The sequence below is a fragment of the Spermophilus citellus genome, assembly GCF_964194105.1.
Source record: "Spermophilus citellus genome assembly, chromosome: 10".
Lineage (NCBI taxonomy): Eukaryota > Metazoa > Chordata > Mammalia > Rodentia > Sciuridae > Spermophilus > Spermophilus citellus.
In genome coordinates, this window is record NC_138197.1 from 50,011,353 (window position 1) to 50,033,820 (window position 22,468).

At 40.4% G+C, this 22,468-nt stretch overlaps 1 protein-coding gene across 2 annotated transcripts in view; it reads right to left on the reverse strand.

Moving 5' to 3' along the window:
- The window catches only part of BCAT1 (branched chain amino acid transaminase 1), a gene marked incomplete at its 5' end in the record, with an annotated part of 108,093 nt that overhangs the window by 19,411 nt on the left and 66,214 nt on the right, over positions 1–22,468 (reverse strand). For both annotated transcript variants that reach the window (XM_081309853.1, XM_081309852.1), the window contains 2 exons: positions 4,975–5,117; positions 12,813–12,976. In XM_081309853.1, coding sequence (XP_081165979.1) covers positions 4,975–5,117; positions 12,813–12,976 — 307 coding nt within the window. The remainder of the gene's footprint in view (positions 1–4,974; positions 5,118–12,812; positions 12,977–22,468) is intronic.

A 22,468-nucleotide genomic window follows, 5' to 3' on the forward strand; every position in this document is an offset into this window, starting at 1 on the left:
TTCTTCCCCACTTCTGGCACCCGGGAATCTAAATCTTTAAACCATAAATCATTACCCCACAAGGATGTTGAACTTTTTAATCAGATAAATTGTTGCCCATTAGTCGTCTGCAGAGAAATTCACAAAGTGTACTTGAAAGGGTCGCTAGGTAGTGAAAGCTGGAAGGAATCACACTGATGACCTGAGGCTCCCCCAGGGTCTTTTATGTAGTTAAAAAAAAAAAAAGTTTAGAATTCATTTAAACCAATCCTATTTTACAGAAGAAGAAATAAACACAAGTGCTGGGCTTGTCAAGGTTGGTGACTCTGGGGTAAGGGCATGACCACAGCTCATGTCCGCTGACCCTTGGGCACGGGCTCCAATGTGGCTGCTACATAGGGCTTTGTCTGGAGGCCCCAGAAGTCCAGAGTCATCCTCAGATCCTCAAAACTCATTGTGACTGGCCCAGAGTGGTAAACAATTAACTATTTTTGAACAAATAAATAAATAAATAAACCCTCTTTGCTAGGATACATAGGAGATATGGATTTTGGAATTTTGTCTCTAAAAATCACGTGCTGAAAATTGCTTTCTGCAAAGAAGAAATGTGTTCTTGGCACTATCCTCAGGGCTACTTTTTGTCATGTTTAGAAGTGTTGATGATCTCAAAATAAACATGTGTTTTGTGATAGCTAGTTAGCTAGATACAGAAATGTATAGGTCTATATGTATGTGTGATTATCTCTCTCTCTCTCTCACACACACACACACATTTCCAGTGAGCCTAAACTGGACCTTTCCTAAAGCGTGCACAGCTCTGAGACTACACAAAGTTAAATGAAAACAGCAGCTTTGCATGTGCAAATGCTGTTTTGTGAAATCCATTTAACACCCAGAACTGTAACCACTAGCCTGAGGTCAAGGAACAGAACATCTGCTCCTCTGGTTGCCAGACAGAGAGGATGACATGACAACATTTGGGTGAGAAATATTCATTTTCCTGTGCAACCACAAACATGCTCACAGGAGCCAGAACCAACTCCAGATTGCCCAACAGGAGGAAAACAGAACCTACAAAGTGCAGCTTGTCTTTAACAAAGAGATCATTTTCAGGGGATGAGGAATTTAGAAGCAATAACAGCAGGATTTGCTTGACTTCCCAAAGTCAAGCACTGATGGAGAGTGGAAATGCAGGTTTACGCAAGAGCCCTGAACACCAGCAGCACAGTTACTCACTTCTTCAGCAAGTATACAGCAAGTGTAAACTGTTTTAAGCTCTATGAACCAGAGTGATCCAACTCCCTACTTACTTTGCGACAGGCACAGGCGAACAATTATTGTGTTAAATATTCTCATTGAGCATGGAACAAAAAAAAGAGGGAAGCGGGGGAGGTTACAATTTTGAACAAAGACTCAAGGAAAACCATACTGAGGAGTCCTTCACAAAGACTGGGAGGCTGAGAAACAGCAACACCTAGGCATGCAGACATCTGATGGCCAGAGCTCTGAGGAGAGAATGGAAACACCTACGTGGCCAACCAGGCTCACAGGCTGGGTGGACATAGCAGCAGCGACACCCGTGGCCATCATGCTCCCATGCCAACTGTGAGCACAGCCACAGGGCTGGGCTATATTTTTTTTGAATGTCCCTGAGAAACTAATGTGACTCCATTTTTGAGAAACCAGCCTCTACCTCACAGCAAAGCCTGTCCAAGGAAGGGGGCGTGACCCTTGTCCTTGGAAAGACCCACAGAGCACTCCTAGGCACATACCCACCCTGCTGAGTTGTTTGTCTGCAAATAACAGGAGAGATCTGTGACACCAGGTGTCCCTGACTCAGTTAGTCTAGGTGAAGACCCATAGCAACCCCCTAGCAACCACCAGTCGGCATGAGACAGGGAAAATACCTGGGATGCCAGATGACCCCCCAATAGTTTATGGTGGTTGATAACATGTTGGGAAACCATGTAGTTCAGTTCATGTAGTTCACTCCCCTAGTGGCTTAAACCAATCAGTTCAAAGGAATCCCCTTCTTGTACTAACCAATTACCCCTACCCAACTTGTTCCCGCCAGTGAATGTGCTAATCAATGTTAAAAAATGTTGTTTGACTTTCCCGCGGTATGGAATGATTTGCTGTGTGATGTTGTGATGCATAGTGTATCCCCCCAAAACCTATAAAATCTCTGTGAACAAAGGACTGGGACTCACTCCCTGGGACTGCTGCGTTGGAAATGGTTGTGAGTCCAGGCTCGAGCTTGCAATAAAGACTCTTGTGTGACTGCATCAGATTTGGCTCCTGGAGGTCTACTGGGGTCCCACAAATCTGGTGTTACATCCCCAGTGTCCAGAACACAATAAAATTTGTTCAAACAGTGAGGTGTATATGTTAAATTACTTATCAACAGAGTGGGAAAAAAGAAAGAAAGAAAATGGAAGATGTGTGATTTTTATTACCAGTTGGTTACAGGAATCAAAATTCCCATGAGCTACAGACCAAGGGCCACAAATAGCCATTGGGCACAGCACTGTGCTTTCCACACACACTGTCTGCCTTATCTTTCTGCACCAACCCCTTGTCCAAGAGTGGTGATAGGTGTGAGGATAGTGGGAGGGTGGTTGGTCACTACTGAAAGAACCCTGCTCATGTCTCCTGTTATCAAAATTTGTGAAAAAGATCAGTATTTTGCTGGCTTTCAACTATTTTTTTTTTTTTTTGTATTTTCAGAAAGTCGTGGTGGCGTGAATCAAAGTCTCTGCAGAGTTGCTTCAGTGTCTTACTTTTTGGTCTGAAGGTTGTTGCTGACGTTCTGTTTTCTTCTCTCCTAGTACTATTCAGGAATTTATTTCACCCCCTTTCTCCTTGTTTCAAATTTATTTGCCCTTTTTGGTGAACACCCCCAACTGAAGGTGCACCCTGAACCTAAAGTTGCCTCAGGCAAGAGTTACTAAAGAGGAGTTCTCAAGGTCTTATTTTGCAAGAGGCAGAAGACAAATTCACTCATTTTTATTCTGACCTTTAAAAGCCATGATAGAAATGCTCCATGATTCTTGTTTGGATAAGGAATGTTTTTTAGCTGGGCAGTTTCTGGATGTTTCTGATTAAATCTTGTAGCTCTGATTCAGCGGGTGCTTAAATCCTGACAGCTCTCAGCCATAAACAATGGTGGCTCCAGTCTGAGTGGTGCAACTCTTTTTGCTTTGGGTTGGTTGTGTGGGTTTGGGGGTGGCGGGGAAGAGAAGGAATAGGCAGGTGGAAAGAAAAGTGGAATCAATCAGTTTTCTCCTAAGTATGGAGTTCGACATTCACCATCTTTTTCCTGGCATAATTTTTTTGGGGGGTGGGAGTGATCCTAGGGATTGAATCCAGGGCATTGTGCATGCGAGGCAAGCATTCTACCAACCGAGTGATGTCCCCAGCCCCCCTAGCATACTTTTATTTTTAAATAATTTTTTAGTTGTCAATTGACCTTTATTTATTTATTTTTATGTGGTGCCGAGAATCGAACCTAGCGCCTCACACATGCTAAGCAAATGCTTTACCACTGAGCCAAACCCCAGCCCTTGCCTAATTTTTGATATATGTGTATAAAATAACTCAAAAACTGAAATTCACAAATTTTCCAGTTTAAGTGTAGTTTTTAAACAGTACCAAGTACAAGCAGCAGGAACGGAAGATGAACATGGGCTGTACCTGGCTTTCGTATGCCAAGAATTACCAAGGCCAGCTCAGGACAAGGGGTGCTGCCCATACCTCCTGTGTTCCCTACCTCTGGTGAAATCTAAGGCACACCCTGTTGAGTCTTTGCAGCTAATGCTTAAATTGGTACACAGCTCTGCACTCAGCCACATCTGAATCACCACTTTCCTCTTTTTTCTAGCCAAATAACATAAGAGCACCAGAGGCTAGTGTAGAATTAAAATGTCATCTGAAAATACTGAGACCTCACAAGTATTCAGAAACATCATTTTACATTTCAATTCAGGACACTCACTGTGAAATGAACAGTCTAGGAGGAAAAACACGCTTAAAAATATGTTTCTAAATTTTTTGTGGTTATCAAAATTCTAATAGAAATAAATACATATCTCCCCGCAACAGACACACTTTTGGCTATTTAACTTAATGGTATATACATTGTCAACACTTCACCAAACCCCTATGGTCTCTGGCAACTACTTAAAAAAATAGCAAAGAAAGGTAGTGAGCATTCAGGATATTAAAGGTGGTAAAGAAGTACTGATTTCTAGACATATAGTAATAGTCTTAAATGAACAAGGATCTAGATACAATCTTAAGATACAATGATTTGTCTTTAAAAGTGCATTTTCATCAAGTAAAGCTCCAGAGTAAATCTGGAGGTTTTCTGACAAGTTTTCAAGGTATGGAAAAAAAAAACGGTCTGCAATTATTTAAAAAATTATAGAAAGTTGGTTGTGGGTGTAGCTCAACAGTGGAGAACTTGCCTAATGGCATGAAACCCTGGATTTAATCCCCAGAACAGAAAGAGAAAAATAAAGCTACACACACACACACACACACACACACACACACACGCATATATGTGTGTATATCAAAAGGGTACACTAAATGCTCTATCAAAAAAATCAGTAGACTATATTACTATAGTATTTCAAATTTTGTTAATGGTTAGTGCACACTGAACTGATCTGAGATCTATTTCCTCATACAAGGTATTCAGATAGGAATATGCCTGCTATGTGGCAAACAGCAGAAAGCAACATATCTTCAAATCACAGTGACTTAAATCCCTTAATGTGACATCTCAGTAATTAGTACATCAAAAACAAAAACAAAGTCTTTATAACTTCTTGAAACTAAAACTGAAATCCAATTGGATCTCAAAAGCACAATATTCCTTGACTTGGGAATTGGGTTACCTACTCCCTCTTTCTAATTTTCTAGTTCTTATCTTTTTCAGTCTCATTGAAAATGGTCAAAACATAGCACAGAGCTGAAATCTGAGTGTATTACCTCCATCTTCATTTATCCAGTAAAGAAAAAGATTCATAGTTCCGACTTCCGTTATCTGATTATCCTCTCCATAGAGCCAGAGAACCTGCTGACAACCATTCTCTGCTGCTTCACTTTGGGCAAAAAGAGATGACCCATAATTCCTTTTAAGGGAGAGAAAATATTATGATTATTAATATGTCACCCTAAACCTCATCTTGAATACTGAAATATGTATGTCCTTAACTCACACATGGATGTAGTCAACATACTTAATGTTCTTAAGATGTTCAACATGTTCTTAATATATGTACTCTCTCTAGTTAACTCCAATACATTAAAGGAAAACCCATCAGAGAACCTAAATGATCTCTGCATACATCTGAGAGACAGCAAGCTAAAATCTCAGAATCCTAACAGGAAAAGTGATGACAAGAGAACACAAGTAAATAACCAAGTTAACAACAACACGTTAAAAGTTTTTGAGTATTTTTTCCACACACAAGCATTTTACATGACTTATTTAATTTAAACCTCACATCACTCAATACTATGTGTTACCCATTAACATTATTTCTGCTATTCAGATGAGAAACTGAGGCTCAAAAACTAAGCTCAAGTAGCAGAGCATTAACTGATGCTTTCTGATTTGAGATCTTTTAACATATTCCAAAACCACCAAGTAAATGCCTGGTGTCTGAAATTCCCAAAGGTGGAAAAAAAAAATCCTGAGTTTGACCAAAAAGTATTCTGAAAGCTTGCTTTTCTTAACCCACATTATTTATCCTAGATTTTTTAAAAATCAAAAGAGCATAGCATATCTTCCTGGAATGACAATGGAATTTAGTAACATTTCAAAATTACAGTTTATTTAAGCTTAAATGAGAAAATAACAGAGTATATTGCAAAATATGGATGACTGTTTAATGATAATCTTCAAATGAATGATTCTTGCTTTCCTCCCTAAGCTCCTGGCTGTACAATTCACTCTTCTTGGTTTTTGGAGAACATTAGGAAACTAGTTTGAGAAGCACCATATGGGACAATTGGGTATGGGAAATAAATCCTGCACCCACCCTTGAACTAAAGCCCCTAGAGGTGCACAGAAACAAACTAACTTCACTAAAACTACTACAAAGCAATAATGCAATCATCTGCAAAATACCTGATTAGGTCTTTTTAATTACCTCTTTCTTATAGGTGAGATGACAATGTGCACTGTTGTCTAAATAAAAGTGTAAGTGCCAGAGCTATTATTATAATGAATATGAGCCACTTTCTCTTGCTTATCTTCCTTTCCCACTGACTTCCCTCTTACAGAAACACAGCCCTTCCTGCAGAGCATCTTGCCTTGCTGCAATTCAACTCAAGGATGAGCGTGTGAGCTAAGCTGCACATATCAAGCCCTTCTTTGGGTTCATTCATTTGTTCACTTTAATGTATGAAACCTAAAATATAAGTATTTTCTCCTCTCTAGGTTTGCACCTGCAAGGACACAGAAACTTAGCAACAGTGATCTTAACTCTTAGCTGGTGCATCACCACCCTCCTAGTTAAATGTGCCAGTGGATCCCTTTCCACTTAAGATTTCTAGAGTTGGGGACCATTTGGCCCAGCTATCCCACTTCTTGGTCTATACCCAAAGGACTTAAAAACAGCATACTATAAGGACACAGTCACATAAATGTTTATAGCAGCACAATTCACAATAGCTAAACTGTAGAACCAACCTAGATGCCCTTCAGTAGATGAATGGATAAATAAAAAAATGTGGCATATATACACAATGGAATATTACTCAGCAATAAAAGAGAATAAAATCATGGCATTTGCAGGTAAATGGATGGAGTTGGAGAAGATAATGCTAAGTGAAGTTGGCCAATCCCCAAAACACAAATGCCTAATGTTTTCTCTGATATAAGGAGACTGATTCACATAGGGGTAGGGAGGGGGCAGGGGGTTAGCAATGATGGTGGAATGTGATGGACATCATTATCCAAAGTACATATATGAAGACACGAATTGGTGTGAATATACTTTACAAACAACAAGAGATATGAAAAATTGTGCTCTATATGTGTAATATGAATTGTAATGCATTCCGCTGTCATATATTTTAAAAATAAATTAAAAAAGATTGCTGAAGTTGGTTTTCTGACTTGCAATTGAAAGAATATTGACTAGTAACTGAAATAGTCTAGAAAGTGGTGAAAAATAGGCATGATACCACATGGCTGGCTATCAATAGTGGAGCATGAGGTTGACTCACTCCAAAGTTATGCTGAAATTCACCGAATGACCCTCGGAACAGATGCCAAACATAAATTCTTGATCAATATGGAGATGATACAAGTCTGGCATACAGGATGCCTTTGTCTAATGACCATAAAAAATTACACCATGAAAACATGAATGCCTTCTAATAATGATATAAACCATACTATAGGAAGAGCCCAGCAGAAAGACTATGGGTTTGGGCTTCAGAGGACTGAGCTCCTGTGCTTCTACTACAGACCAAACCCCATCCCATTGGGGGTTCGGCTTTGCAGTGGTCTTGAGGTGAGAAAGCCACCTACTATCAGCTACTGTTTGTTGAGAAGTGACTACTGTCAGGCAGGGTACTAGGTACTTACTTACCTCATTTCACGGAATCATCTCAAAACAGCCCTATACTTTGTTATACTTTTGAGAACCAAGAGGACAAAAGGATTTGAAATATTGAAATATTGAATTTTAACCTTTTCCTGGGCTAGCAGTACCGACAGGTTGGGAAACAAAAGGAGGCCACACCTCCCTGTCAGCCACAGAAAGCATAAACAACTGAGCCACGTTGCTAAGGTGTTATATTTGGTCAGTTAAATGCATTCTCCACTTGTGATATTTTCAACCTATGATGGGTTTACCAAGTTAAGTCCAGTGAAAAAAGCAAATCAGGTCATATTTTTGCTTTATCAATTTATTTGACTGACAAAAATATTTTGTTTTATGTCATATGTGTATGTGTGTGTGTATACACACACACACACACACGTGTGTATGTGTATATATGTGTATACACACACACATATACATATGTCATAAGTTGTTTGGAAAAAATAAATAACAAACACTAAGAAATAGGTTATATAAGCCTGTCACACCCCAATGTAATATGTTTAAAAATATTCAGTTGAATTTTAGCTGAATCTTCTCTCATTGTGATACAATGGTAAGATTTTGCCATATCTAAAAATAAATGATTATTTCACATGTAAAATGCCCTTTAATCTATTAAAAAAAAAAAAAACACAATGGGAATTCTTCCAGCATGAATAGCCTTTTAAATCAGGCTCTAAGAACAAAAAACACACCCTTTTGAGAGTGTGTCTGAATTAAAACTACCTGGGCAGGGAAAGAGAAATTAAAGACAACTGATTCAATGCATTGAAAAGATTTTAATGTTTAGTATTTGACTGATTTATACATCATATTCTATAAATGTTTTATCTTTGATACAAAATTTTCAATAATTTTTCTCAGTTGTTCACTGTATTATAAATGCCCACAGAGAAATTGATGTCTTGGTAATACTTATGGGTTCACTCCCATGTGCTTCTAATATTCAGAAGAGAAACATATGTCCTTTCGGTGGGGGAAATAATAACTGAAAAAATGGGAAAACTGCCTATGGAGAAAAAATTCAATATAAATTTAAGTAGAATAAACATCTGGGAGATTAGAGATATTAAATACATCCCTCCAAGAGAGTAAATTCTATTGTGTGTAATCCAACTGATAAGGAGAGTCCAAGATAAAGAGAGTGCCCAAGATAAAATAAGAAAGTGAAAAAACCACCTACTATCAGCTACTGTTTGTTGAGAGGTGACTACTGTCAAGCAGGGTACTAGGTACTTACTTACCTTATTTCATAGAATCATCTCAAAACAGCCCTATACTTTATTATACTTTTGAGAACCAAGAGGACAAAAGGATTTTACTGTACAAAAATCAAAGATGCTGTGATCCAGTTTCTCTGCCTACCAGCCAATATATTTAGCCATTTATGCAGAAAGCTTTCTATGTGCCAAGCACTTTATATCATCTCACTTAATCTGCATTACTAAGCATTTTCACCCTGATTATAAGACTCAGAGTAAATACAATACCCCAAGGAAATTAGCTTGTTTTTAAAATACTTTAATCATTTATTTATTCACTTACTTTTTTTTTTTTTTTTGCACTAGTTTTAGGTTCAAAATGAAAGGAAGGTGCTAAGATTTCCCATACACTACTTGCTCCCACGGGCATTATCAGTGTCCTCCCTTAGAGTGGTAAAAGAAAAAGCAAAAACTAACAGGTAATTGTGTGTGTCGGTGAGGGTGCAAGGAGATATAAGGAGAAAGAAGCCTGACTTGTTCTGAATGAAAAAAGTGATGGGTACTAAAGATATTCCTGTGATGAAAAACCTTCTTCTAGCTCAGTGCTTCTCAAGTGTGGCTGCACATTAAGATATCCTGATGTTCAGTCTATACCCCACACCAGAGAAATCAAACTCTCTAGAGCTAGGAGACAGGCATCAGCAATGTGCTAGACTCCTGGAGATTTCACTGTGCAGCCAAATGAGGCCCATGAGGCTACAATTCCCCCTCAGCTCTGTGCTGTTGTACTACTGTTCTCACTCACACTTAGAAATAAAAGGCTTATGTTAGCTAGGCACAGTGGTACATGAGTACCTCCCAAGTAACTCAGTCCTCTGGAGTTTGAGGCAGGTGGATCACAATTTTGAGGGCCAGCTCAGCCATTTAGGAAGACCCTGTCTCAAAATAAGGGGGACATAAAAAGGACTCAGGTGTGTGGCTCAGTGGAAAGACCGCTTGCCTACCATGTGTGGGGCCCCAGGTTCAATCCTCAGAATCTAAAACAAATAAAAAAGGCTTATGTTATCTCCAGGGGCTAAAAACAGTGGAATAATCTTAGAATTAAGGAAAATATCATCTTTCTCTCCTTTCTTCAGAGTCACTTAGTCAGCTTGTGTGAATCAATTGCTATTTAATAATACCAACTGAACACAGGGGTCCTAAAAAGTGCTTGGAGGGTAATTGCTGACTCAATTAGACTGAAGGAAGTAATAAAACACAAATCTTCCCTTGACTCCAAATGTCTCTGCCAACTAAATTGCTGATACTCAATGCAAAATCATGTTTCCCTGTGTTTCTCCAGTTTAGAAGCATAGGAATGGGGAGCTTGATGACATCTTGGAAACAATATGCATGTAGGTTAAAAGTCCGTCCTCTGGTTCCTGCCTCGTCTTGCTAGTGCTGCTTTCATTATGAGCTCCAAGACTCAGTCCTCTCTCATCTCTTCCTCTCCTGGAAGACTCTTCAAATCAACTTCCATTGATCACAGAAGACCTGGGCCTTAGTCAAAGCATTTTTTTTTCTTTTTAAATAATGAACGTTATTCTTAGAGTACTTTAAGCCTTAGAGAAAGTAAGCAAAAAGCACAAAGCGTTTTCATCTACCCCTTCCCCAGCTCCAGTTCTCCTCTTATTACCATCTTGCATTAAGTGTGGTCGACATAATCTATGTGGTCCATAGATTATGTGAGGGTTCACTCCATGCTTTAAAGAAATATGAACAGTGGTATATGCACCCGTTGGTACAGACTCCCATGCGGTTTCTGAAGCTGAGCATGGAGACCAGATCTCAAGCCTGACCCTTGAGTCCTTCACAGCATCGTTGTCACCCTTTTCAGCTCTGCTCTGCTCACTCAGTACGTACTTCCTATTATCACTTTAAATAAACCATTATTTTTTTGATGAGTTAAGAATAAGGACAAGAAACATTTTACTTTATCTTCACAGATTCCTTTTCCTACATTCTTCCTTTCTGACACTTTCAACACTTTCTTTTAACACTTGAACTATTTCACTCCACCTTCCACTTGCTTAATGGCTTCTGACCAGAAGTCCACTATAACTTTTTTTAAGTTCAATCCATATTTTTAAATTTTTCCATATTTCTTATTGGTACACTATAGCCGTACCAATGGTGGGATTTGTTGTTTCATATTTGTATATGCACACAATAACATAATTGGGCTGCTATCATTCCCCCTCTTCTCACCCACTGTAATTCTTTTTGTAACTCCTATGTTCTTAAGGCATTTTTCTCCCCCTGGTTCCTTTCAAGATTTCCTGCATTGTCTTTAGTTTTCCAGCAGTCTAAAGATGATATTTGATGTTTCTGGTATTTATCTTGCTTGGTATTCTTTAAGCCTCCTGTACCCAGACTTTGGTTTTTGTCATTCACTTTGGAAAATTCTCAGCCATTATTATAACAAATACTTCTTCCCCTTCCCTTTCCCCTTCTGGTGTTCCAGTAATGTTCAACTCATCATACAGTAAATATTAGGTCTACTGTTATATTTTTCCATTCATTTCTTTCCCCTTATTTCATTTGGAAAAGTTTCTACAGACAGAGCTCCACGCTCTCTGATTATTTTACCAGCTGTGTTCAGTCTACAGATGAGTCCCTCAAAGCAGTTGTTTATATCTACTACAGTGTTCTCTATTTTTAATACCTTTGATCTGTAAGAGTTTCCATCCTTCCTACAACACCTATTTGTTCCTGTAGTTGTCAACTATTGTCCATTAGATCTTATAAATTAATCACAATTGCTTGACACTGCCCATTGTGCATTTTTGAATGTGTATGCTGTAACTGATCCTGGGAGGGTATTTTAGTTTGGATATGAAATGTCCCCCAAAGGCTCATGTGTTGAAGCCTTGGTCTCCCGTGCAGCAGTGTTCAGAGGTACAGCTTTGGGGAAGTAAATGGATCACAAGAGCTCTGATTTCATTAGATTAATGACTTGATGGCACTGTTGGGAGACACTGGAGACTGTAGGAGGTGGGACATGATCACAGGACTGGGTTCTTGGAGGCATGCCCTTGGAGACCATACCTTATCCCTGGCTCCCTCCTCTCTTCCTCTCTACTTTCCAGCTTCCACGAACTGGGCAGCTTTCCATTGTCATGCCCTTCCGCCATGATGTTCTACCTCACCTCAGGCTCAAAGCAATGGAGCCAGTCGAACAGGACTGGGACCTCTGAAACCATAAGCCAAAATAAAATCTTTCTTCCTCTCTGTTGTCTTCCTCAGTGTTGTGATAATGGCTGTCTTGTCTCTTATCTATGTTATTTGTAACAGCAACGAAATGCTAGCTGACACAGGGGGAGGGGAAGAGAAGGGGAAAAGGAAGGAATGGAAAGGGCACTGTCTAAAACATCAGCAGTGTGTCATTCAACTCCGTGGCCTTCCTGAATGTACGTGTTTTATCAGGGACCAGATGATGCACATCACTATTGGAGACAGACAAGGAAGAGCCCAGCCTGCTTAATCCAGCCATTCTTATTCACCTATAGGGGCATTCCCAAATCAAGGCCAAGTCCACCCCTGAAACTGTCCAACACTTTTGAATGCTCTTTTATTTCCTGCCAGCTACATATGGCCTGAGACCAGCCTGAAAGAGCTGAAGCGGGCTCCCCTCAGCCAGTTCGCAGCAGGTGTGGCTACAATCTCTGGCAGCATGAAAGCACTTCAGCGAAGCAGACAAGCTCAAGTACAGATAGCTGAACGGATTCCTGGTTTCTCTGCTGTAGTTCTTGCCTATATGTTATGTCCACCTTTCTCTCTCATGAAGGGCCATGGGTTATTCTTTAAAAAACTACCTCCTTTAAAACACTTAAACCTAAACAGGAAACAAAAAAAAAATGAGCATTTACATTTGCATATTATTATATGATTCACATTGAAGCCAAACATTAATTACTGCGGGATTGGGAAGGACTGTCTCCTTCAGAGAGAGAGGCTGACTTACCCTCCCATCTTGCAGTCTCCAGTCCCACCTTTCCAGGCTCTGACATACTTCGGGTTGGCCCACAGGGACACTGGATTAAAGGTTCCGCTTGAAAAATAAGGTCCCACTGGGCTTAAGATTACAAAGAGCAGGGCTTTGGTAGGCTTCTTGACTCCAAGAGAAGGCTGCAATAAAGTAAAAGTATACAAGTCTGTAATTTACGATGTAGACACTAGTCTTAAACTCTAGAGCTGACCTGCAACTATCTCCCAGCCAATTAAAGTCAAGTGACACAAAGCCTTTTCAGGTCTTTTAAGAAGGAAGCACTTCTTGGCTTTGTTTTCTTTTTTCTTTCTTTTTATTATTGTCTTTATTATAATCATGTGTGCATACATGCATATACTTATACACATATATGTAAATTTTGGCTTTGCTTCTGAGTTACAATTTTAGAGAACATGTGAATATATCAATTATTGTTGCTGATAGGACAAGGTTGCATTGACAGGAAATTGACAGAGAGAAAACCTCAGTCTCTAGTATTGGGAGAGGAAATACACTATCCTGCTTCTCTTAACTTGCCCTTCTGTTTCCCAGCCTAGTCAACACTCCAAGACAGATCAGCGCCTCCAGCAGGTGACTGTTTGAGAGGATGCCATGCCCACATCTGCCTGTGTCTCACTTAACAGAGAGCAAGAGTGTGGTTTTTCCAAAGGCAAAGAGACCAAGCACGAAAAACACCATCAAAAGGGCAGGGGGAATGATTCAGGAGCTTGTATCATAAATAACACAGATAGGAGACAAGACAGCCATTATCACAACTACCAGGAATCAAAAGTCAGCAATGCACAATCATGCCAATCCCTCCAACACCAAAGCAGCTATGTGGCATTAGGGTCAGTGAATTATTAAGGAAGAAAATTGAGAGACTAGAAGTTTTGAGGGCTACATAAAGAGTCACTGGGCTCTTCTGTATAATCTAAGGCCACCAGAAATCACAAACCTAGTCAGTACTGGAGCCACATCTGCCTGAACTAGGCAGGGGGTGGGAAATATCATGTAGAGTGAGAGAAGAGGAAACTTATGTCCAGCTGCTATTGTGTTTCTATAATGTTGTCTGCAACTGGCCAAGTGGAGTTTGGGTGGGCAGGGGGGTAGTTACCTGACTTTCCCTTATACGTTCCCCTCCTACTCCCTGCCTCCCAGTCCCTAGCCCACTACTTTGACATCAAGAATCATAGGTAAAATATTTGTGAGCATAACAAGAAGTGTGTATGTGCCCACTGAGGCCATCTGAAAAGTGTGTCCCCTTAGGAAACAGGAAGCTGACATTGCCAGCACCGTACAGGAACACAGGGACTCAGCAGAGCACGGGAGGCCACAGAACAAACCCATGTGAGTGATGGATGAGCGAGTTAGAGAAATTAGCATGCAGCAAGAGGTTCTGCTTCCATGCTGGTTTGTGTTTGTTTTTCCATGGGGGGCTTTAGATGAGAATAAGAGGACAGGCACAGTGGCGCATGTAATCCCAGCGGCTAGGGAGGCTGAGACAGAAGGATCACAAGTTCAAAGCCAGCCTCAGCAAAAGCAAAGCATGAAGCAACTCAGTGAGACCCTGTCTCTAAATAAAATACGAAATAGGGCTGAGGATGTGGCTCAGTGGCTGAGTGCCCGGGTTCAATCCCCAGTACCCCCCTCTTCCCTCCCCCCGCAAAAAAAAGAAGAAGTAGAAAAAAAAGAAAAGAAGAGCCTTCCACCAAGAAAGGATGAGGAGCCTGAGCACTTCATTTGCCTTTTTTTGGTTTCATTGTTTGGAAGGGAAAACGTCAGCATAGTATACATACCTGCGTTTCTTCCGGCTTAGATAAAACTTGATTATCTCATTTCTGTACTTTTATTTACCTATTAAAGAAAATGCCAATATCTCCCTTTCATGGTTGCTTTGGACCTTAATGTTTTAAATATTTTTTTTTACCATGAAAAGAGAAACTTCTCAATAATTTAGAGATACAATATACCAGGAAGTCTACAAGACTTACCTACCTTCTAGTTTCTGAATAAAATAGCTTATTTGTCTAAGAGCTGAAAGCGTTTTATTAATTATCACATGAATGCCTGGACGGTTTTTTACTGGGAACTCCCATATTTCACATGGCCTGTATTATATTTAAAGAAGTAACAATAACACATCATCATGGGATTTTTTTCCTGTGATAAATTTCACTTCATTAAGGGTATAGGTGGTAGGGCATGTATCCAGCATACACTTGGCCCTGGGTTCCATCCCAGAACCTTGTTCACTTTCTTCCCTGGTATTTCCTTCCAATTTTAATTGACAAGTAAACTTCATTTATTCCACTAGGTGGTAGTATAGAGAGCACAGATAGAAAACAGGGAAGAATTCTACACATACCCGCTCTGGAAAAAAAAAAAAAAAATGTCTCCATGAGCCTTAAAGCAATGTTTTTATTCTTAGCAAGCAGGTAAATGATGGGCTAAAATTTTTCAATGGCAAAAGAAATATGTGTTCGTGTGAACTAACATTTTATATTCTGAAATTTAAGACTGGTCCTCTCAAGTCTTAGAAGTACTCTAAGTACTACTGGTGAGGATCACATCTTAAGTCACCTTCCTCCTTCAAAGATCACTTACAAAAATAGTCTTTCTGTGTAAAGATTTCTATAGCTGGATGCAGCGGCACACGTCTGTGATCCCAGCAACTCAGGAGGCTGGGACAGAAGGATTGTAAATTCAAGGCCAGCCTAGGCAACTGAGCCAGACCCAGTCTCAAAATAAAGCAAAAGGGGCTAGGGATGTAGCTCTGTAGTACAGTGCTAGCCCGGCATGTGTGGAGCCCTGGGTTCGAAAGACAGTACTTACATTTTAAGTCTCGGCACCAGGAAAGGAACTTGGTGATTGGGTCTGCTTATACTCTCAGGGACCATTATTTGTTCCTTTGTTTAATTTGCCTTTCTATCCTAAAAAAAATAATTTAAATTCTGGGCTGCCACGAAGAGTATTTTATTGTATAGTTTAATCAAATGATTATTAATAAAATTTTTAATGGCCAGATCAGATTTCCAATTAAATAAAGCAAAAGCCACAAACATACAGAGACAATAAGGATGCCAATGGCTAATCGAGTGGGTGGGTCATTTTCAACAAGTCTGATACCCTGTGCACATTTTGATTGACTTTGAATTCTTCTCTACTAGCTTTTTGAAATACTTCAACAGATGAATGAGAGATTAAAAATTTTCACATGCAAAGCACACTACTTCACAACCACATTGACTTTGAGATTAAAATACTAATGTATAAAAAACAGAAGATTTTTTTTTTTTTAATTTCATAGGCTTCATCTTACAACTTTGTTGTGATAATAAAAAAGAGGCAAATTGCAGGGAAACTGCCACTTCTTTCTGGGTCAGCCAGAAGTACCTCCACAGGAAGACACAACATGGGGTTGTCTGAAGTGAGCTCACCAAGCTGATAAAATTCTATTAGTCTGTTTGGGCCTAAAAGGCAGAGATGCGGAGCAGCACGTGTCTTGAGCAGTTAAGAAGGGAGAAAATGAAACTGCTAGGAATAACAGATGAGCACTTTTCAAAAAGAAGCATTTTCTTTAACCCAGAGAGCAGTCTGATTTCTATTTTGAATTCTGCTAGCTCTTAGAAAAGGTTACAAAGCAGAGGCTGGTGGTCACATCTATAATCTCACTAAGTCAGAAAGCTGAGGCAGGAGGATTGCAAATTCTAGGCTAGCCTCAGCAATTTAGTGAGGCCCTTTCTCAAAGTAAAAAAAAAGTGGGGGGGGGCAGCCTGGGGATGTCATCAGAGGTAGAGTGATAGAGAACCCCTGGGTTCAAGCCCTAGTACCACACAAAAAGAAAATAATACTGTAGTCAGGGGTGCTGTACAGGAGAGGATCCAGCAATGTGTGTGTGTGTGTGGGGGGGGTACTGTGTGTGTGTGATGTGATGGTCACACACAGAAGGAAAATCAAGTTCCTGCAGTAAAATCAGTTGCTTTGGAAAAGATTTTTTAAACTTCAGTATTATACATTGTTTTTTGGCTTCTAAGATATTTTTATAATGACCGTCTTATATATGGGAATACACAGGGAAGTCAGGAGTTACACTCCTATATTTACATTGAGGAAAATGAGACTCAAAACAAAAGATTTGCTCAAGAGCTACACTTAATCTACAGCTATTTTACACTATATCAAAGGTTTGACATAAAAATTAATGGAGGACTTGGAATTCCCTACCCTAAAGAGAGCTCCTGGGCGAGGGCCTTGCTTGCTGCCCACATACTTGCGCTCCCCATGTTCCCCGCTTTCAATCCCTTCCCATTCTCCTACCTCCACATGCTCTCCTGTAGTATCTCCTCAACCCGGAACACTCTCCTTTCCCCCACCCCATTACAGACTGAATTCCTGCATTATGTGGAGAGCAGGCTGGGCCTTGCTGAATCCTTCCATAACATGTAGAACAGCAGCTTTCAGGCTGTGCCTAGACCTGAGCTGTTCTATAGCGAGTGTAAGTGCTAAGGCAGAATGTTGTGGTAATTTGTCTGGGCAAAGAGATACCAGGAGATGCTGGATATAGAACTTATCAAAAAGAACCTCCTTAAGCTACATAGTACAATCAGAAGACACAAACAGATAAAGTAATCATGCGAATAAAAATGACCCCCTGTGAACTTATCAAGTTAAATCAGAAGCATAAGAACACTGGAGCAGTCAAACTCCTATCTGAAAAACCAGGCAGGCCTGTGAGCTTATCAGTTTCTCCACAAATTGATAAAATTCTCACCTAAAACCCATAAAAGGAGTAGCCTCCCAAGACTGACTAGATAACACACACCAACACATCATCCGGCCAAGTGAATGCTTTTGTAAATGTATCATGAGGTCAACAGGCAACTATCTCCCAACTGTCACTGGGTTTTCAGATCAGCTCAGCTCAATCTCTCTGTTGGAAGGGCCCACTTGAATGCTGCCCACCAGCCACCTGGACCCCAGCCTAGAATAGGTCCCACGCACTGACAGCTCTGTTCTCAGAACAGGTTCTCAGGCTGGTCATTAATCGCATCTGACCACCTGCAATGGCTCTTGCATTTGTATCTGGCCTTTGCCTTTGCTCTCTCAGTGTAGTCTCCTGAATCCCTGCAGCCACCCTAACCCTTTCTTAGCCTTTCCATAACCTATAAATATATCTACCATTGTGTGAAGCATGATGTGACTTGAGTATTACAGATTAGAATAGTAATTAATATGGGAATAAAAGAACCTATAATTGCCTGGCTTGTATCTACCAAGTACTCAATGAATTGCAACTGAAGAACATGATGTAGCTTGTGAATTAATTGTTAATCAATAAATTCTGACAGAGTAGAAAGACACAACCATGGACAGTCTGTGTTAATGTCATAGCTCACTCATGATAATTATGACTTGTCAATTTCCTATGTTGAAGACTTAACCTCCAGTGTGACTGCACTTGAAGATGAGGCCTTTAAGAAAGTAAGAGAGGTTACATGAGGTCATAAGAAAACGGGGCTAATCCTATAGGACTGGTATCCTTACAGAATGAGGAAAAGCCACCAGTACTCTCTCCCTGTACCTGTGGAAACAGCCTTAGGCTGGTCATCTACACGCCAGGAAGAGAGTCTCTCCAGAGAACAGCCCTTAACCTTGGACTTCCAGCCTCCAGGAAGTGATGAGCAACCGAAGACTCACTTCTATCCTCTTCCAATATGAACACTTCAATCTCAATTTCAATGTCATTTAAATGTCACTTCAGGAAACAAGCAGTCCTAGATCAGCCTAGGTGCTTTTAATGCATGTTACATGACATCTTGCACTTCAAATTTAGACTAGCAAAGTGGTATCACACTTTCTGATATCAACCTATTTAATTCTCTACTTCTTGCTAACTTATAAACTCCATGAAGTACAGGACCATTTTTGTTGGGTAATTTATTCCATATTTTGACCAAATATTTATGGCATGACTGTTCATCTTAATAAGATGTTGCTTTTAGAAAAAAGATGAGAGGGGCTGGGGATGTGGCTCAGGCGGTAGCGCGCTCGCCTGGCATGCGTGCGGCCCGGGTTCGATCCTCAGCACCACATACAAACAAAGATGTGTCTGCCGGAAAAACTAAAAAATAAATATTAAAAATTCTCACTCTCTCTCTCTCTTCTTAAAAGAAAAAAAAAAAAAAAAAGAAAAGCAACTCATTCATTACCACCAGCATAAGGGGAAATAGTTATTTAAAAAAAAAAAAAAAAAAAAGAAAAAAGATGAGAAAGCCATTAAGGAGGGCCTCTATCATACTTGAAGTATTTTTTTGTGGGGGTTGCGGGGGACAAGGGATTGAACTCAGGGGCACTTCAGCATTCAGGGACTGAATCCCCAGCCCTATTTTATGTTTTATTTAGAGACAGGGTCTCACTGAGTTGCTTAGTGCCTCACTATTGCTGAGTAATTATCTTGAGTTAATACGTAGATATGGAAAGAACGTTGAGGGAGAAGCAAAAGCCCAGAATTTCCTCAGAATTGCTATTATACAAATAGGGGACAGATCCAGGTTGTTTCCCTGTTCACAGGGACAAAGAGGACAAATTTAACACTTGACAAAAACAAGGCTGAGTACGCAACTCTTAGTTTTTAAGTAAGAATGATTTAAAAGTTAAAACAAAAGTGTACAGAAAACGAAAGAGGAAATGAAAAGACTAAAGGGACTTACCTGTCTTACCCAGATTTCTTCCCAAGTAAAGATAGTGGTAATGACCATATCTCCTCAGAGGGTTGGTACAGGATTAGATCAGATAATAGTTGAAAAGTACCCCAAGGCCGGATCTTTTTTCAAGCAGTCAACAAACAGCAATAATTATTATTTTTACAAGTAACAATTGATAAGAGTAGTGGTGGTAAATCAATCGATCTGTGCCAGAACAAAGAGATGAAGACAACATTCCAATGACTGCAGCTGCGACCCTGGCACTGCATGCGACACTCCATGTGGGAACCATGGAGAGGGAGCACTGGGGAAAGACATGGGGGGTTATATGGATGTCCTGGGAAAAGTGGTTTGGTAAACTGAAAACCTGTCCTAAGTAGAACTGCATCCTGGTTGGCTGGTTAAGAACACTTGCCAGGGAAATGCTCGGGGGAGCTGGAATGAGTCACCCTCAGAAAAGCCATGCCTCGCTTCCCTGGCAGGAAGGGCTCCAGGTCAGGAGTCACAAACTTCAGCCTGCTGCTTTTATAGTGCCACTGGAACATGCTCGATCATTTATAAGCTAGCTATAGCTGCTTCTGCACTGAAAAGGCAGAGTTGGGTAGCTGTGTGGTCTGCAAAGCTGAAACTATTTGTTATCTGGCCAGTTTCAGAAAAAAGGTTGTTGGTGCCTTCTCTGGATAACAGGAAAATGCTTATTGAACTGGGAATGACCTCGGAGCCAGGATCTCCTCACAGGCTCCTGATGTGGACCTTGTGAGTCCACCCAGTTTGTTTCAATTGATTAGGACAAGCACTGTGCTGGACCTAGAACAGAGAACAAGAACAGTGTGGGTGCTAACATTCATGCTGCAGACCCAGAAGAGGCAAGGCCAACCCCAGCTGAGCAGGTGAGGGAGAAGATACTGATCCTGGTAATCAAGAATATTACATTTAAATGAAAGGCCCACCCGAAGACATGGGTGACAATAAGAGTGTGTGTGTAAAATTGGAAGCTAAAGAAGGCAAGTCCTCCCATCTGGTCACATGCCACTGGCCACCTACACTGCTGCCACCATCAGGAGTAGACCATGATATAGAGTTTTGAATGTTTTCACCATCAGCTTTGCTTTTCTGTCAGCTTAGAAAGATGCCAGAGCTCCCATTTAAATACAGTCCCTTTACCCTAAAGCCTGAGACTCGAACTAGCTGTCCATGTCTCTGCCCCACCAGGTAGCAGAATTCCTTACCAGACTGTACTTACTCACCAGCATAACGTGTCCCACTCTCCCTTGACTCCAAAATATTCAGTCTCTCAAGCCAAAAATTGAACTGAAATACATTGATCAAGATCACTAGGGACCTATCTTCCTGTTGCCAAATTCAGGAGACCATTCCTACCACATTTTATTGGTTCCAGGGACTGGATTTGCCACAGTTGCTCCCATTGCACCTCGTGCTTTGCTTGGCTTCCAGTGCAACAAACTTCTCCTGCTTTTCTTTCTACCTGATAGACAGACCCCACAGCTGCTCCTCCTTTTTTCCTAAACACCTGCCCACAGCCTAATCCTTGCCTTGTCTGCATCTCTTTCTCCAGTTATTCCCATAAAGACTTCACCAGGGTCCTGTCTTAAAAATACTTTTTATTCTAAAGACTAGAGTGTATCACTCAAATTCCAAATTCTCCCAGGAATAATGGACTTGCACACCAAGAACCTATATGAAATCACTGGCTTAGGTTTCTGCACCCTAAATTCAAACCATCATCACTCCAATGAACAAAAATCATCCTTCTTCCCTGACCCAATAAATGGTTAGAATCCTGTCGGTAAGGTTCATAAGAAAAACTTGACCTCTTTTCTCTCACGTTCACATCCAATCTATCATCAAATCATGTGAGCTGAAAAAAATATCACTGAGTCTCTTTATACACACTAGGGTATATCTATAATATAAATATAGACTTTAAGTGTAGGCTTTCTAAATTTAATTTTCCTGCTTTACTCATTTTAGCACTAACACTTCTATTTGTTATATGAACATAATAGTAGATCCACAGAAAATCAGCTAAATAAACTATGCTACCATATTTCAGATTCTAAGATGTCCATCTATTTTCACTCTTAACATGTCTGAGATGTGGACTCAGCATTTTGGTACTGCTGTTGGCTAAGCAGTGGAGCAAAGCTGTCACAGCCAGCCTTGCTCATAGCAAAGTTCATGCAGTTCATCCTTCTAGTGGATCTTCAAACAGTTACAGGATGATTTGGTACTAAAAAGTACACAGAAAGGAACAAAAACAGGGACATGCACTGAAAGCAAAAAAAGGAAGCTCCCAGCCTTCCCAAGCTGAAGCCAAAGCAAAGACTTCAAAGGCCAAGGAGGCAGAGCTGAAAGAAGTCCACAGCACAAAAAAGAAGATCCACCTCTTCTGTCATCCCCCTCCAGCGGCGCAAGACACTGCAGGAGAAACAAGCTTGACCACTATGCCACCATCTGGTTCCCTCTGACCACTGAGTCGACCATGAAGAAGACAGAAGAGCATCAGATCAGACAGGCTATGAGGATGCTCTATGACACTGATGTGGCCACGGTCAATATGCTGATCAGACCTGATGGAGAGGAGAAGGCCTATGACTGGCTCCTGACTATGATGCTTTGGGTGTTGCCAACAAAATTGGGATCATTCAAACTGAGCTAGCAGGCTAATTCTAAATATACATTATTTCTCACCAATAAAAAAAAAAATCCACAACAGGAGCTAGATGTGCAAAAGTGCAGAAAATACACAAGTTGATGATGATAAACAACTGCTGTGCTAACTAGAAAGAAATTGTGAAGGGAAAAGATATGATGTAAAAACATTAAAAAAAAGAGGCAGTGAACAAAGGGAATTCTTTTAATTGGAATTGATATCACTATAGGTAAAACTGTATGTACAATATA